The 19068-nt window shown below is 30.8% G+C and overlaps 1 protein-coding gene across 14 annotated transcripts in view; it reads right to left on the bottom strand.

Annotated features, from left to right (window-relative positions):
* Nucleotides 1-2168: 2168 nt before the first annotated feature.
* The window catches only part of LOC140045162 (pleckstrin homology domain-containing family G member 6-like), a 103071-nt gene continuing 86171 nt past the window's right edge, over nt 2169-19068 (bottom strand). For 9 of the 14 annotated variants that reach the window (XM_072089951.1, XM_072089952.1, XM_072089940.1 and 6 more), the window contains 14 exons: nt 17205-17276; nt 14033-14179; nt 11535-11666; nt 10376-10510; nt 9688-9738; nt 9338-9487; nt 8991-9101; nt 7997-8146; nt 7669-7809; nt 6783-6899; nt 6343-6484; nt 5832-5941; nt 3999-5028; nt 2169-3815 (listed from right to left, as the gene is read on the bottom strand). In XM_072089951.1, coding sequence (XP_071946052.1) covers nt 4027-5028; nt 5832-5941; nt 6343-6484; nt 6783-6899; nt 7669-7809; nt 7997-8146; nt 8991-9101; nt 9338-9487; nt 9688-9738; nt 10376-10510; nt 11535-11666; nt 14033-14179; nt 17205-17276 — 2460 coding nt within the window. In that variant the 3' untranslated portion in view covers nt 2169-3815; nt 3999-4026. The remainder of the gene's footprint in view (nt 3816-3998; nt 5029-5831; nt 5942-6342; nt 6485-6782; nt 6900-7668; nt 7810-7996; nt 8147-8990; nt 9102-9337; nt 9488-9687; nt 9739-10375; nt 10511-11534; nt 11667-14032; nt 14180-17204; nt 17277-19068) is intronic. The other 5 variants (XM_072089944.1, XM_072089947.1, XM_072089950.1 and 2 more) reach the window with 3 other exon arrangements.

The raw sequence follows: 19068 nt of genomic DNA, 5'->3' as shown, positions 1-19068 counted from the left end.
AATAATTTTTTCAAATGTTTTCGAAATTTATTTACATACAATGATCTGAAGGTCTGTTGATAGTTCGTTGTAAAATGTATAAACGTGTTTTACAAAATATATTACTGTCTTCATATTCCTTCTAATAACACTCTGTCACGATTTCAACAACACAGTAAGCTACTTATAAAATAGAAATTCAAGAATTTAAATTGAATTAAAAAAATAGCATTGTTTAAACTAAAAATACAAAAACTAATTTTAACACAACGAACAAAAAACACGTTTCAAAACAGGAAATATTTTAGTAGCTACAGTAAATAAAAAAAGAGAATCAGCAATGGAATATCCCTCTAGTATTTTAACTGTATATATAAATGACAAATTTATTGTAGTAACTTTAATAATAATTCTAAACAAGTACAAACATTCTGTATATAAATAAGAAAACAAACAACAGTTAAAGATAAAATTTTAAAAATTATTCACTTTGACAAAAAATGGTACCGAATGGGAAATAGTAAACTGGAAATGCATTGCATGGGAAACAACAAGAATATGGAGAGGGGTTAGTGAAATCTGTCCATAATATAAGATTTCGCAGGAGGATGACAAATATTGAGAAGATAATACGTAAATTTCTTGCATGATATAGGATTATTGGAGAGAAAATAATTAACAAAAAAATGATGACTGTACCACAGTGTTTCAAGTTGCCAAGTGAAGAGTGGGGGGGGGGGGGGGAAGGGAGGGACGTTAAGGGGATGTAATTCACCACCACTCCAACTTTACCAGCTTCCCACCTCCGTTTAACCCACCTACATTCTTGAATACAAGGATATTTAGCTACAATACAAATTGGTTTTAAGAAAGAATAGAATAAACCAAAAATTCAAAACATCGTTCTTAGTGCTGTATTACCACATTATGGAAATATTTCTGCAGAATAGGCGAATTCCGAAATACAAGATCCAATATGCTTCACATGTGATGTCCATCATTGTTACAGTAGGTTAAACGGTTCATTAGGTTGTATGCTACATACCTTGTTATACATGTTTCACATATGATGCCGTATCACTGAGTTTGCATATTATACTGGGGAAATTTTAATACAGTTTTGATAATTAATACAGTCCAATTAGGTACACTCACATGGTACAAACCAGTCATTTTGTGTAATTTACAGATTATTAATGCAGATGTCATATGTGGAACAATTGTATATATATTTTTGTCATTTGTGATTGCTGAGATACAAAACAAGTAATTAAATTAATAATTTCTGTAAATTTTCATGTACACGTTAAAGTATAAATTTATGTATACCATATTATTATTTACAATTTTTATATTGTCATTATGATAACCGAAATGTTATAACACAGCAAATATGCTGAATTAATATGAATAGTGGTATTAAAAACAATCGATCAATCAAAATTGGATCTAGGCCTAGACTTCATAGTTGAATTCAGTCCCTCCAATTAAACGTTTTATACACTAAAGGGCCTACTTAATCTGTGTATTTCTCTATTGTTTATAAACCAGATAGATCTCTATTATGATGAAGCCTAACCATACATTAACAGTTATTGCATCACTGTTGACTATCTAGACACTGTCGTAATAACTATGTCTATAAGCATATACACAAACACATGAATCATCATTTTCATTTGTATTGATTACAATTGGTTGATATGAAAATTAACAGCATTTCATTGAATATATCATTTATTATTCTATTTAACTAAAATTTCACCAATACAATCAATATATTGATATCAATCAATAATAATCAATATATTGATATCAATAAATAATAACCAATATATCAATACCAATTATCAATATATTGATATCTGCCACTAATAATCAATATATTATTGATCAATGTATATCAATACCAATCTATATACCAATATCAATCAATATATCAATATCGATAAATACAGTAATTCCAACAAATTATCAATAACAATCAATATATCAATACCAATCAATATACCAATATCAATCAATATATCAATATCAATAAATATACCAATATCAATCAATATATCAATATCAATAAATATACCAATATTAATCAGTGTATAAATACTCACCAATGTATCAATAATCAATATTAATTTATTGTACAATCTTATAAACAGAAGCATAGGTCTACAATAAATGTACTGCATTTTCTACATTTGATTGACATTTATTATACTAAGTTAACAAATCGAATACTGACATATATACAATATATGTCTTTTACATATCTTACATATTACATACATGTAGCTATTATTATTATAATTAATATTAACGATTTACATTAATTAACTTAAGTACAAATAATTTGATCTTATAAACTTTTGTATACACACAATAATTATCTTATTTTATACAGAGTTGATTATAAACAAATTTAATAAATAAAATGTAGAAACTATGTAACATAAGTTAATAACCATACTAAATATAACATTCTTATATACCTAATTATACATAACGTTCCCTACGATAATTTTTAAATACAAATTGTGAATATAAACTGAACCTTATTTCAGTTAAAATATACCTATATGTTTAGTATTTTATAAGTTATAAAATGAATTTTCACATTGTGGAATTGTTGATTGATGTTTGTACACTATGAGGTCGGCATTTTTCATTGCACATAATCAAAATTCATCGACCATGTATATTTTGTCTTTCTTGTTGTAATAATATTTCAATAAGAAAATGAATATTGTACAATTTACAAATTTTGTGTATGTACAAGAGAATTATGAAAATATTAGAATAATGAAATAAAAAATGAGAAGTACACACTGTATGTAAACAATTAGAATTGTTTAATTAATAATGTGTGAAACACTTGTGTATATTAATGTCCAAGAGATTTGAAGTTGAAAATATATAAACAGTATATATCTGTTTTTTTCTAATTGCTCTACATATTTTTTTTGTAAAGCCTGTGTACTACTTTTAAGAGCCACATCCTCCTAAATAAAACGCAGGAAAATTAACTCTCAGCTAAACCTCATATCCATAAAAACATTAATGGACACATTAATTTCCTAACTATGGAGATCCAGTCCCATTGACCTTTGACATGCATTTAGTAGGCATAAAGGCTAAGTAGTAGCCTATTCTATAATTATATGAAAAGTACAAAAGAGATAACATAAGGCATTTTAAACATATATATCATACACATCCAGGGTGAGATTGATCAATATGTGCTTATCATAAAAATCATCTAACTTTGAGTAAGCTATTTTGCTTTAAGTCATATTTATTACTAACTCTAAGTAAATATGAACCTACCTGTAGAAACCATGAAACCTGTGTCGATGTGGGGTGCAAGGACACACATCCCATTATCTCCACATGCGCACATAGTTTGGTTGTCACTCTTTGTAAATCAAAAAGCTCCCTAAAGCTCTGTCTTCACTATCAAACTTTATGTGACCAAAAAAATGATGTCATATCACTACCATAATTGGGAATATCACTACCACATTTTGGTACATCACACATTTTTTGTCAAACTAGTTCGATAGTGTAGACAAGCTTAATAGGTTTTTCTCAGGAACAGCCGAACAAAATTAACACACAATCTTGGTCCTTATCACCATAAAGATATTATAACATCTTTATGTTATCACTTATGGAAAATTTTCCATAGTTCAATGTGTATTTCATACTTCCTGAAAAATTGTTTCTAGTTCAAAGATAATCTTTTGCAGTTGAAGAAAACCTACTAATTTTGACCTAACTGATGATTTTTTAAGTTCAACTTGCTCATCCTGGTGTATCATTAACAACAAAGTCGCAGCCTGGAAAAGATAGAATTAGAAAGAAAATATGAAAATATATGTAATATATTATACTGGCTTGAGAGCAAGTGGTACAAATATAGTCTCAGGGACCTCAAATTACTGTATATTTAGAGACAAGGTCAATGAACTTGTCTTTTTAAAGTTGTCTTTATTTGGAGGCAAATAATTTATTGTACTTACATACTGGTTAGGTGTCACTGCCCATCTTTTATGGAGATTCATCTTTGTTCTTTGTCCTAAAAACTGACAATACTTTACTTTTACCGCTGAGGGTCTTGCTTAGTTTACGCGCTTTCTTCTTTTTAGCATCATGAACTGGTTTCGGGGAGGATGTAATAACCGTCTTCTGCGGTGAGTTATTCTCATTAACTTTCTCATTTACTTTCTCCGAGCTTGTAAAAACATCATATTCCACAGCATCAGATCGGGTCATAGAAGCTCTGTTTTTCTTTTCGTCTTTTTGTTCTTCGATTTTACCGTTGGACACTTGACCGTTTTTAACCGGAGAAGTGGGAGGAGATGGATTTTTAACGGGAGCATCATCGCTTAAATCAGCGTTTTCGTCGCTATCTGATCCAGGGACGTACACGGCTTTGAATTGCCCGTTAATTAATTCATCTTCTTCGTTAAAGCTGCTCGGTGACTCTTCTGTCACTGATGTTATGGATGCAGATGGTTCCGATATCACGCCTCTCGATTTAGCCAAAACGTCCCATCTTTGTTGTAAAATTGGATTTTCAAATGCGTTATCATTCCCTTCTCCTTGTACATTTGCTGAATCAAGCGAAGCAGTGAGCAGTAATTTGTTGCGCTTTTCATCTGTTTCTCGATCACCTTCACTCTTATTACGACACGTTTTGAAATCAGCTTTCGCTTGAAGCGATGTAGGTGGCACGACTGTTCTATTAGGAATGAATGATTCTGGTTCGCTAGTATCGGAGTAGTCGTCATCATCGTACGATGATGGAAACATAATATTCCCACTGTGCGTAGGTAAAGGACTGGATTCGGAGGAAATACTGTATTGTCCCAAGCTTGAACTGTCGTCTAAACCAATATTCGGTGTCACAATGACTGTAGGAAGTGGTTCCGATTCCAGGAACTGATCTGGCGTCTTTGGATCTGAACTGTCTGGAATTACGGTTGGAACTTTCGTGACCGATTCATAAATCTCGTCAGCATCTTTGGTACATACATCTTTATACATTTGCTATAGAAAAAGGAAATACATTACTTTGTAAAACCTGGAGCTATAAACTTCTGTTCACTCTTGCGAGACAAATTCACATACATAAATATCTAAAGAAATTTCGATCAATAACACTGTATCGCTTTCTCTTTCGTTTTTTTTTCAATGTCAAAATTATTATACTTCAGTTACTACATATTTTTATTACAATAACAGTTGATTTGTTACAACGTAGATCAAATGTATTTTATTCAAGTTTCTTAAAAATCTTGAATTAATTGCGAAACAGGTTAACGAGTAAACCAAATGTAGTAAACTGAAGTTGAATAATTTTGAAATGTTTTTAGTAAACACCTGTGTCATATCTACTTTATGCTTAGCATTACTCTAGAAGAATGTAAGTATCATAAGCAAAATGTTGAGAAATCCACAACTTTACCCCTATTTCCTAAGGAACTAACCAGGATAAAAATCCAGTTGACTTCCAGTTAACAACTGTACATACAGTATCAACCGAAATTCTAGTTATAAATTGGTTTTAACTGTAACTTGTTGACAGAAACGTACTGGAAATGTTTTAAATACCAGTTAAAACTAGTTATTTACTGGAAACCAGTTCTACCAGTTGAATTAACTAGTTTTAACTGGAATTTTATAACTGGTTTTAACTGGAATTTTATAACTGTTTTTTTCAACTGGAATTTCCTCCAGGGTACATGTTGGACTGTAAACCTTATCTAACATTAAATTAAGACTGTGGTTTGGTTGAATTATTGGGCCTTCTCTTGATGATATGCATGATATAAAAACATTTTTTAAAGTACCTTTGCGTTCTTGATACTTTCCAACCATTTTTTCGTTGCCATCCCTGATTGCACAATAAAAGCTGACACTGCACATCCATACTCATCTTCATACACCACCGCAAAACCACCTGAAGTACATTGTTTACAGAAACATAAGTAAATTTACTTTTTGCAGATTGCATAACAATGGAAGGAAAAAATGCAGGAGACAACAGTGGAAAAAGAAATTGCTCTGGATGGGTGTCAAAACAACCTTAGATTTTTATTGAATTAATAAATAAAAGAGTACCAATATAATTACAATTGTAAAGCTCTGTCTACACTATCAGACTTGTTTTTAATATGTCCAAATATGGTAGTGATATGCCCAAATATAGTAGTGATATGACATCACCATGTCCTTATTTGAGCACATCACATTTTTTGTCACATAATGTTTGATAGTGTAGATAGAGCTTAAGGATACTCTGTATTGTACAGTGGTGCTGCGAAGGATGAAATCAAATTTATCCTGTTTCTGTATACTTACTTCCATCTTTCAGAATCATAGTCTGCAAACGATCGATTCTCATTGGTTGTTTAATGACCTTCATTTTGACACTGGTTCCTTTCTTCAGAGATTTCTTTGTGACAAGTAGCATATCAGTGAAAAGTAAACCTGTGGCATCCACCTATCAATACAATGTTTTCATTTAAATTCCAGTCATGCACTACCAGTGGCATAACACAGAGGCCTTAGGCCCTTGGTTTAGGAACCCTAAGTGGAACACTGGAGGCCTCAGGTGTTTTTAGCCTTTTTCAACGTATTTTAATGCCTTTTTTTTCCTTCTAGGCACTGCTTAGGGGCCCGTATTAGCCAGTGAGCGCTCATAGACGTTACGCCACTGGGCATAACTACCTCTATGTTGCATTATTAAACGTACACTATCAACGTACATGAAATCAAGAACTTGTATGTATTATTTATACCTTTTTGTTTTCCTGGTCTTTTATCTTCAATGGTCCCTCAAGAATCAACCATCTTACTTGGTCTGGCATTGCATTTGGCATAGCTGACTTCAGATTTAAGGCTTTCAGCGCCAACAACTACATAAGATAAAGAAATATGCTATTATGATATTTACTTTAGCCTGATCTCTATGTATGAAATATATTCACAATTTATTATGTGATATAAAAGTAAACTAGCCGTGATTTACCTAATTAAGCCTGTTTTCTACTAGGCATATTGAAAACATCAACTAAAAAAAATTGACACATTGTAACCAAGCTTGCATAGTGTGAAAACAATTGTGTGGAAAATCTCCAGAGATTTCACATGGGTCCCTTGTGAAATGTTGAGAAAAACACACCGACTAGAGGCCACGTTTTTTGTTGTTACAAGATGTCCCAATTTAGTACTACAGCATATGCATGTGTATTGCTCTGTTAAACTGACCAATCATAGTAATCAAATAGTGCCCAAATACACTTCCTATTGGTTAAAATTGTTACAAATTTGTGCAGATGCATGCATTTTTAGTACCATCTTCAAATCCATTTCTGCGATAAATTAAGTTCCTTCGGTCTGAGATTAATTCCAATCCAATTACTAGTGCTGTTTTGCCGTACCATACTAAGGGTGTTAAAGAGTCGCTATCCAATCAAGTTTGAAAAATATCATGAAAGCCCCAGTGGTTTAATGGTTAGGATTAAAGGATTAAAGGTTCCGGATTCAAATCTCAATTGGGGTTACTTTTTCTCATTTTCACAGGTTTCCTCATCTTTATTGTTATTAATTAGTAGACATATAATATTCAGTATATTACCAAGCGGTTTAGATTTTGTTTAATGCCTGTTAATTTGCATATGTTACCTGAGTCAACTCATCAGTATTGCATGAGTCAACGATATCGCATGACTCGATTCTTGAGGCGACTTCTTCAAGACGTTCTAACTCGTGATCCTTGCGGACTTCATGGTTTACAGATCGGATGAACGAACCTACTTCTGTCTCCTTGAGAATAAAATGTTGTTTAATATCATATGTATTATGAGAAGATGACGAAAATTTATTAAACTAAATTTTCCAAGGCAATTAAGTATCACATACAGTATCAGTATCATTTCTAATCATCAAATCTTTTCTAATCTTCAAATCTTTATAAATCATCAAATCTTGTTAATCATCAAATCATTTTTACCCTTTGCTTCACCAGATCCTGCACATCTTGGTCCTCTTCCTTCTTGCCGACAGCACCTAACAACAGTGGATACTTTGTTAACCTTTGCATAGGTGATACAAGTAACTCAGCCAAGGACCGCCTCTCGCTTTTTGTATGCTGTTCACACCACTGTGAAAAAACAAAAACAAGTTGCTAATGGCTACAAGCAGATATGAATATTGTCTACTCTATTACAGTGTTTAGGGTAAAGTTTTCTGTGAAACCAATGAAGGAAAATAAACGGTATAATTTAACACAACGACTAACCCTTTATTCAGGGCACATCCCAATTTATATGAAACTTTCCTGTGATATAAGCAAGGTGCAATAAATGCTTAAACAATACAGCCACACCTATTCAAGGGACATTCCTAAAAAGGACACGCACTGCCGTAAGGCCAATTTACACAGACAAGCGGCAACGTTAAGCGGAAAAATGTGCACTTGCCCCACATAAAATCTGTATCTATCCTGTGGAAACCACAACTCCACTCCGCGTTGTGTAAATGGTCAAAAGGAATAACATAGATTATATATTTTCACGCTGCTGCTCTAGCCCGCTACGTCACACGAGATGACTCATTCATTAGATGAAATCAAGCAGCAGTATAGTACTACACTTTGACATTTTTTGTTAAAATGGAAACTCGACTATAATTTATAGGTACCACCTGTCGAATCCAAAAAACGGCTGGGAAAAGAGTCTAATGACAAATCCCAAAGCATTTCTGGTATTTGTGAGTCCCATGATATTACTATAATTCACTGTCACAGTCCATTGAAGTTTTTGTTTGTAATAGGATACTTGAAGTATCTAGGCTTGATGAAGTGACCCCCAGACTTGACCTCAGCAATAACAATAAGCGAGCAGCGTTTTTTAAAAAAAATATTCTTGTTTATTACTGACCCGTTTGTCTATTGCAAATTGTTCTTAATATTTGTTTTTCTGCTGATTTCAATGTGAATTACTTACGTCTACAAACAGTTTAAATGCATCATTCTCTTTTTGTTTTTCCCTGTGATAGTGCAAACATTTTTCTTCTTCTCTGCAAAATTTATTATATGGGTAAAAGCGTTCCTGGAACTATGAATAGAATGAAAACATTATTTATTATTTCAGAAAAAATGTCAGTAATAGCAGTGAGGAATGAAAGCACTCAAAAACTGAGTGAAATATAATATAAAAAAAAAAAAAACAGGAAAAACTGAATTCGGAAAGAGCTCACTACTTAAAATTAATGTTAACAGAATACAGAGGGGTGCTATTTAATCTCTCATATGGAAGATACAGGAAAGTCAGATTTGGAATGCAATCCTTACTGTTTCAAAGGCTTTGGCAATGTCAACGGGGGAGAGAAGACTTTTTGCTGTTCTGGCATTTAGGAGTACATCATGCAGACACTCTTTGTAAAATTTAATATGCAAATCCTGAATATCTCGTATATTACTGAATAACTTCTCTGAATCGATCTAAGAAAATAAAACAACATTGAAATCTCAAAGTTAAAGAAATTTAACGCATTTAAATACAAAATTTAATGAAAAAAGGAGAGTTTTGTAATCTCAAAATACTCTAACCATTGTGAAAATAAAGTTATGGGTGTACTGTATGATGGTTCATTTATAATAAAATAACAAGAAATAAAAAACCAATTAAAAGATGAACTTACCTCGCACAAAATTAAATGCTGTTGTACATTTAGAAGAACTGATAAAAAAAGCTAAAAGTTAAAAAAAAAAGACAATTATGTTTTAATTAAATTTCATATTTTCAGTTATTTAAAATTTAAGATATGGTTAATGAATATAATTGTTCTAGGTGAAACATACATGTCCCTTAAGCTCGTTTCTACACTATCAAACTTTATGTGAAAAAACAATGTGATGTGCCCATATATGGACACGATGATATATATAACTACCATATTTGGGCACATCACACCTTTTTTGTCAAACTTTGAGTGGAGTTGTGGCTTGGTGGATATGATGCTTGACTACCACTCCAAGCGTCCTGGGTTCAAGTCACGTCACATGTCAGGATTTTTTCTAAGGACAAAATTACAACTCCACTCCCAAAGACTTGTAATAAGACTTTGTTTATATAGAGCATCTTGTGTATAATGTTTGTGTTGTGAACCTCTGAGGGTCCCTAATGATCAGCAATTGCTGGATGGATCACCCTCATTAAATATGGTAAAAAAAAAAAAAATTAAAAAATAAACTAGTTTGTACACAGAGCTTTAGAAACCTTAAGTTTTAGACACGTTTATGCACACACTACCTGCATCGTTCAGAATATTCATATTTTTCTATGATTGTGAGACGAAATTCATGAAGGACGTTACAGACAACACTTACATCAACAATAATGTTCAATTTCTTAAGGTACGATGCTTCGGTAAATATAATTTCCCACATGGCTTCTTGTTGGTCTCTTTGTTGTTTGGTTAACGCTGTTGGATCTCCACTATAAATCTCTTTCCAACTCTCCTCCTGAAATTTAGAAATTTTGAAATTGAGAATCTTAAAGATGTCCGCCAAAAAAAAAAACGCAGAAAGAATAAGCACATACTTTTCTTGAAAGGTTGTTTAAATTTAATACTAGCTAGCTAATTCATACAAGCGATACACTTATATTATTTAAAGTTACAGATAAGATAAACAAAAGAATATCAACAAATTACTCTATAAAACGTAGACACGCTCAGTCAGGCTCTTCTCAACGAGCTAAAGTAATGCATCTAAAAGTTAATGATGCGTGTCAATTAGAATAGCCACAGTTGAGCCAAATCGAGAAGTGTCATTGATCTCAAATGAGATTCTGTAATCTGAAATAATTTGTCAATTGCCGCAAATCCTTTTATGCCCTCATTGGAGAATACAAATTTATTTTTATACTTTATTGTTGCTATAGCGATATATATATAATTTTTTTTATCTAGATGGATAGAACTAGATTGACACCTTCAACTTGAATTGTAAAAAAAAAATTATATTTATATTATATATATTTATATTGTTCTTCATCAGGTTTATGTTATAATTTTTATATTCTAAATTAAACAGATAGTGCCAGACATTTTTAAGAGTCGCTGTCCTGTTGACATCACATCATGGTCGCCTAGTTGTCCATATTTTAGATTATTTCTGTATAAATTATGAATTAAGACGTTTACTAAATATTTTCAATACAACGTTTCGGTATCGAAAAGTCAATTTTTGTTCTTTTTGTTTGTAAATTTTGCATTAAAAATATTTTTATATATTAAAATACTTTTAAACAGATACAATGGTCTTGTTGCTGTTCTATTGGAATCACTGTCTATTGTTTATATAAAGTGCGGTACACCGTAAGAAGTTTTAAACAGCTTTCATTGTTTTTTTATTCATCTTGTTTTTTTTTACGGAGAAGAATAAACTTTCTGGTACGTAGTTTTGAAGAGCTTATTGATGTTTCGATCAATGCTTTCATCAGGAGTAAAAAAATAATACATTGATAATTTTGCAATTTTCTTACAAGTTCTAAAAGTCCTGAAATGTCTTCTTTTTTCCGGTTGAATGAGAGCAACGCCGGAAATTCTGGAAGACCTTCTTCCATATAAAGCTGAAGCTTGTCCTCCAGCTCTATAAGGCGAATATCCTTAACTTCCTGAAAATTCAATTCATAATTCTTATCAACATAGGGAGTTAGTGGACTATTTTTTAAAAAATCATCAAAACAGTTGTCAGTTATGCCATAGCAATGCAACAGGAATGAATATTGTTAGCAGATTTTTACAAAAAAAAATATATCATAATTTCAATTAAAATGCATAAAAATACAAAAATGCAATCTCTGGTAATATAATTCTAAGCATAATATTTTTTTACAAAAGATGAATTAAATCATTTTAACAATCATTTTCCATTACTTTGCTATTGGCAAATTAGAATAAATGTATACAAGTAGCATTAAATCAATTTAAATAAATGTATTCATTTTAAAAATCAAAGAATATATTATCTACGCGATGTTACATACTTACTATTTCTTCTGTATTAAGTTTATCCCATATTAGATTAGTCGATTAAGTTTTCTAAAATCTAATCACATGCAAAGTTGTTTTTTTTTAAATTTAGAAGTTAGTTTATAATTTTACCAAATGGAAAAAAATTATTGAAAATATGTGCATTAGTTTGATTAGGAATCGCTCTAAAATATTAGTCCACCAAAATACAAACCTGCTAATTAAACCCATTTACACAGTAGGATACCGAGCAATTCACACTGAGAAGTTCGCACTACTTTTTAAAAAAATTTATTAATTTTTTTTTTTTTCAAAATAAACATTTTTTAGTTAACAAGATTTTATACAAGGAGGTAAAACAGGTATTGTAACATTTGTGTAAAAAGGATGATGGGTTTAGAGACCCAACAAATAAGGTACTTTCACATGGAATGTAATATTAACTGTAGTTTAAATGCATGGATAAACAACATTTCTAAAAAAAAAACAATATTTTAGAAATATCATTATCAAAATATTAAATCTCAAACTTTGCCATAGATACATTTTCCCCAATATAAAATAATTTCAAAACTATTTGGGCATTTATAAAATTTTAACCAGCGCAATACTTTAGTATTAACTAAAACAGCCTATGATACAAAATTATTAAACTATATGACTACTTTGTGCAGTGGAAAATAAAAAGTGTTCGCATGCTGTGAGAAAGTGCAGGAAAAAACAAATCTTTGAATTTAAAGAAAAATGAAATCAAGAATAGAAAAACAAAAGAAAACATAATTTGTACAAAAACAGTAATGAAAACATCATAATAAATTAAAACATGACAATGTTTTGTATCTCAATTTAATTAGCAGCAATCAGTATTTCATGTTTTTATGTCTGGATTTTAAAGTCTAAAATATTTCAATAATGTTTAGACTGGACATCAAAAGTCTGGATATTCTAGGCTAGAGTTGAAGTACCTGGAAAGATCAAGGTATGTAACTAAACATACCACATGCAAAAATTGTCTTTAATTCATATATAAGTTTTTGAAAATAACACAATTTTGCCTGTAAAAAGTGAAATTATTTTTTTATTTATTATGCTTTAGAGCAGACAACACTAACAAAAAAAGCAACATTTTATAAATATATCAAGATGTGCTTTTTGATGATATAATAGCAAAAGTCAAATTTCATTATTGATTTTAAGCTACCAGATGCACTAATATGAAAAATCAATCCCAAGCAACTATTCATAGCCGTAGGAAGTATAAGCATTGAGGGCACTTTGCAGAAGATATTTAGAGCGTAAATTTAGTTGGAACTGAAGAATGACTTGAGTTTTAGATCTGTGACAATTATTTCTAAAGAAAAGTTTGATGTTGTATTACATGATGCATAGAGTATGTGTAATCCTAGGACATAAAATCTAACAAAATTTTGTTAACATAAAAAATACTGACCAATCACAATGAAGAAAATTTGGACATCAATGGAATAAAAATTTGTCTATTTTAGGCCTAAATTCTGTTGGTCCTTCGCTCATCTAGTCAGATGTTCCAACTTAGAAAATATTGGGAAACTTTTCAAAGCCTGTTCTCAATGCATTTTTTTGTCTTTTATTAAAAAAAATAAAGCTTGGTTCTCAGAATAATACAACGCAGGGACGTAAGAGCAGTGAAAAATTGAACACTGTCACCGCCCATCATGATTGGTCAAATTACTTGTACAGTATTAATCTTATATCCTTATGATGCATACTAGTGGGAACCAAGCTTTAGTAGAATTTAAATATAGTTAATATATGGTTCTAGATTTACCGTACGTTGTCCAGGATCTAAAACTCACTGCCATTTCAACAAGAAGCCAGGATATTTTTCCCCACGGCTACGTAGTATCTCTTAAATTTAAAGTGCTATATGGCGAGTTGCGAATGATAAGATATGTTATCATGAGAACATCCGGTGCTGTTAGATTTTTTTTGGTTTTTTCGTATTGTTTGAGGAGCTATCGGTACAAACCTTAGGGGACGAATTGCTGGAAAAGTTCAGAACAGGGAGAGAGACTCTCCTAACTGCGGGGGAGTTGCTTTCTGGGACTGGCAATGAAGCGATGGAAATTGTCGACATACCAAGATGGGTGAAGATGTCTTTTCTATGATATTGTTGCTGAAATGTAAGACAGATATTGTACTACATGCTAAGAAAACAGACAAACTTCCTATTATATAGTAATTGTTCATGTTTTATGGATCATACTTGTATTCTGCAATGCAATCTTTTAAATTAATTGAATTATTTGGTTTCTTGAGTAAAAATAAAAACAGAAGAAAAATTATTAAATACAAAACTACATCACACCTATCGTATTACGGTAATAAATAATTCATAATTCTAATATTTATTTACAGTATTATTAATGTCTTTAATTTGAAAATAAATGGTTTTTCTGAATCTTTCGGAATCAATTTTATTTAAAAATCTAATTTTATAATATTGCAACCTGTGTCCTTGCCTTTTGTATTTATTTCATCTGAATTTAAAATTTCTAGAATTTGAAAAAAATAAAGATCGTTGGTTCAATAATGATGACAATATATTTTTGCTTGATATTTATACCAAACTTATATTGTGATATTTGATAATATTAATTATTTTCAAAGTACTATTGTTGTCCTGTGGCTTATATTTTTCAGCCTTTTTATTTTGGATTGGACAACAATCAATTTCAAATGTGCAATTGTATTTACTAAACTAAAATGCTATATTGATTTGAAAGATTTTGGAAAGAATTTTTTTAGGTCCACAAAATTGTTAATTCTTAAAGTTTGTCTGTTTTCATAAGGAACAAGAATCAAAAAGGATATCTGAAATGAAAAAAATCGACATAATCCAAAGAAATGAAGAAAATGATATAAAAGACGGTATAGATAAACATTATAGGAAAAACATAAATATAATATATATTCCACAGCACAGCAAGACTAATTGATGATTTGGAGTAGAGGAAGGTGGTCTGCACGCATTATTTTTTTCTCAACATGTTATGGAAAAATCATAAATAATGGATGAACATAATTATTTTCATGTAAGAATCGCAAGATAGCTTTATCTACCAAATAACTATCAACATAGCCAACCTACTCAGCTCTAATAAAAACGGCATATGAGTTTAAAATCCGGGTGTCAGCTTTCATTAACGTTAACCATTAAGCAAACTAGCTGCTTGCAAAAAAGCGTTCTCATTTAGTAAGTCTGAGCGCCCTCTGTAATCTATGACATTTAGAAAATATTTATGTTCATTCATTATATGCTGTTCATGTTGTTTTGTTTGTTTTGCCTCAACATGTTGTGAAAAAAAACAATGGGAAGGAGCCTGCACATAGTTCTATATTATATTGATTTCACATCTATAATCTAGGCAAGAATAATACTTTTTTCTACAGTAAATAATCACTAAGGCAGATTCCCATTTAAAGCCAATTATTAAAACCATGAATATTGATTTTTTAAAAACTAATTTTAAATGAAATTTGTAATAAGTTATAATATTAAAGATCTCAAAGTTCTATTTAAATATCATAGTAATACTTCCAAATAATATATATTATATAATATATATTTATACCAAGAAGAAAACCCAGCTATCAAATTTATTATTATAATAAAAAACCTTTATGTAATTAACATTTACCCAAACTATCCCATGTAATATAAAAACCCCCAAAAAACTGAAATAATCCTTAAATATATTGATTTTATAACACAAAACAAAAAAATAAATTAAATTATTCAATTCATAAATTTTATTAATAAAAAATGGTGGTATTAATTCTGTGTTTTTGTTAGATTGCGTTTAATATTTCTATGTTATTAGAAAACAATTACATGCAGTTTCAATAACGATGATGTTACTAGTGAGTGCTACAAACTTGTGACTCAGCTATTGGCTTAATTGAATGCAATTTGAGTCACATTACTACTAATTGGTGAGAAGATATCAGATTATTATGTTCTATTATTAATAAAGTATTTAATTAACTTATCTACATAATTAAATTTGTATAACCTAAAAATATTAATTTTTTAATTCTACCATGCTTAATAAAAAACTATATTAGATACAAAAATCATTAAAATAAGTAAAATAAATTTGTGAACAATTTCTGAAAATATCAATCTCTAGACTTTTCATTTTCCACAAAAATTGACTAAACGATGTATTGAATTTAGAATAACAAAAACTTTTTTTGTAGCATGTTTCTTTAATGCTCATCTCATGACCATAAAAATATTGTATAAAAACATGGCTTCAGTTCAATGTCTGAAATAAAGGCCATGTATTAATTTTGAAATATACTATTAGGCAAATTTTGAAATATACTATTAGGCAACTCTGCCTCTAGTTGGCTGAAAAAAAAATCTAGGCCACAGAAAAATTTAAAAAGTATTTAATCTCAACACAAAAAGGTAAGCAGAGAACTTGAAACTTTTAACTTAATTTTACAGAGATAAAACACTCTGGTCTGAACTCTTCAGAAGTTTTTTTTTTCCAGTCGATATAGATTATTTTTAAATTTATTGGTATACCAATATAATAACAAAATTCTTGTCATTTGATTGGATGATTGAGGATCACATGGCATGCAATAATCAATATTAATTTGTTGCTACTACTATTACATTTTTGTTATTCATATTCATTTCATTTCATTCAGGCAATTGGTGAATTTCATTTTCATGTTATATTCCATGCATTTGCAATGAGAACTACAGTATAGATCTAGATAGTTTAAAGGGAGCTCCGCGTTTTCTATTATATTATAAACTTTCTAACAGCATGATGATGATAGCCCCAACTTATTTTTCGACAGCAATGAAGCCAAACAAGTATTGTGAAAACATATACTATTGTTTTCTTAATTTTATATCAAAATAATTTAAATTCACCTCACTTCATTCTACTTGCCGAAAATAATTGGGGTTACTATCATTTGCAATGGTTTATATTTTATAATAAATGATAGAAATCTTGGAGACCATTTAAGAACCTAAACAAATTTAAAAAGATGAATCCATATATATATATAATATATATATATATATATTTGAAAGAAAACCTCTCACTGTAATATTAGTATTTAATTGTTGAAAAAAAAAAAGATTAAGAAAAAAAAATTGCGAAAAGTCTTACTGCTGGTGGGGTAATTCCGAGATGGCCAAAAATATCTTTTCTGAATTTATATTCTTGACCATGGTCAAGCGACTAGTTAGAAAGAAGAGAAGAGAGGAAAACAATAAAATCAATTCCTTTATTATGGAGAAGAAACATTATAATTACAGTAAAAAAACACTGTTAAAGACAAATTAAAATCCTAAGGAATATTCCAACCAAAAGTTGGAAAAAATTTAATTCAAAAAATAAAATTTATATTTATAAAAACTGCAGGGCAGTACTGTACTTTTAATATTACTACAACAATGGAGAAATTTTACAATCAAGGTGGATTTAAAGGTAGGTGAAAAAAGGGAATATAAATAGAATAAAAATAATGGAAAAGTAATTAGGAAAAACCCGGAAGGAGATGTAGGGATAAAATTACCTGACAGATACTGCGACAATTAAAAACTAAAATTACATGGAATAAAGATTTGGGACACTACAATTATCTGGAGGAGGTACTGGGATACACACCGATTATCCAAGAGGAGATATTGGGATACACCAATTATCTGGAGGAGGTACTGGGATACACCGATTATCTGGAGGAGGTACTGGGATACACACCAATTATCTAGAGGAGGTACTGGGATACACCAATTATCTGGAGAAGGTACTGGGATACACACCGATTATCTGGAGGAGGTACTGGGATACACACCGATTATCTGGAGGAGGTACTGGGATACACCAATTATCTAGAGGAGGTACTGGGATACACCAATTATCTGGAGGAGGTACTGGGATACACCAATTATCTGGAGGAGGTACTGGGATACACCAATTATCTGGAGGAGGTACTGGGATACACCGATTATCTAGAGGAGGTACTGGGATACACACCAATTATCTGGAGGAGGTACTGGGATACACCAATTATCTGGAGGAGGTACTGGGATACACCAATTATCTGGAGGAGGTACTGGGATACACCGATTATCTGGAGGAGGTACTGGGATACACACCAATTATCTGGAGGAGGTACTGGGATAAACACCGATTATCTGGAGGAGGTACTGGGATACACACCAATTATCTAGAGGAGGTACTGGGATACACCAATTATCTGGAGGAGGTACTGGGATATACCGATTATCCAGGAGGAGGGATACAGTACAGCAATTATCCGGGAGGAGATACTGGAATAAACCAATTACCCGGGAGAAGATATTGGGATACACTATAATTATTGGGAGGTGGAATGCACAATTATCCAGGAGGAGATATTGGGATACACTATAATTATTGGGAGGTGGAATGCACAATTATCCAGGAGGAGATATTGGGATACACTATAATTATTGGGAGGTAGAATGCACAATTATCCAGGAGGAGATATTGGGATACACTATAATTATTGGGAGGTGGAATGCACAATTATTCAGGAGGAGATTTTGAGATAATACCATACAATCACAACAAGAACTACCCCACATCAAACCCACAGCACATTTTTCTCTAACAACACACAAGTTACATTAATATTCTTAAATTACTTGAAAAAATAAAATATAATTTTCAAAAACTATCACCAAAACAAGAAACTTCACTTCAGTATCACAATAAAACATCTTAAATCTTTCATGATCATTATCGTTACCAAAACGCAAAAAAAAAACAAACAAAATGTCCACTGCATACAACTCTCTGATACTGTAGTAAAAACTAAACATACCACATGCAAAATATTTTTATATATCAATTATAATTAAAATCAACAAAAAAAAAAAAAAAAAAAATTATTATGAAGATGAAAAAATTGAATATGCAAAAAGATGAATTTGTGACAAATATAAACAATACATACATATAATGTGTATGGAAAAATATATAAAAT

This window comes from Antedon mediterranea, chromosome 3 (genome assembly GCF_964355755.1).
Source record: "Antedon mediterranea chromosome 3, ecAntMedi1.1, whole genome shotgun sequence".
NCBI lineage: Eukaryota > Metazoa > Echinodermata > Crinoidea > Comatulida > Antedonidae > Antedon > Antedon mediterranea.
This window is presented reverse-complemented; position numbering and strand designations above follow the sequence as displayed.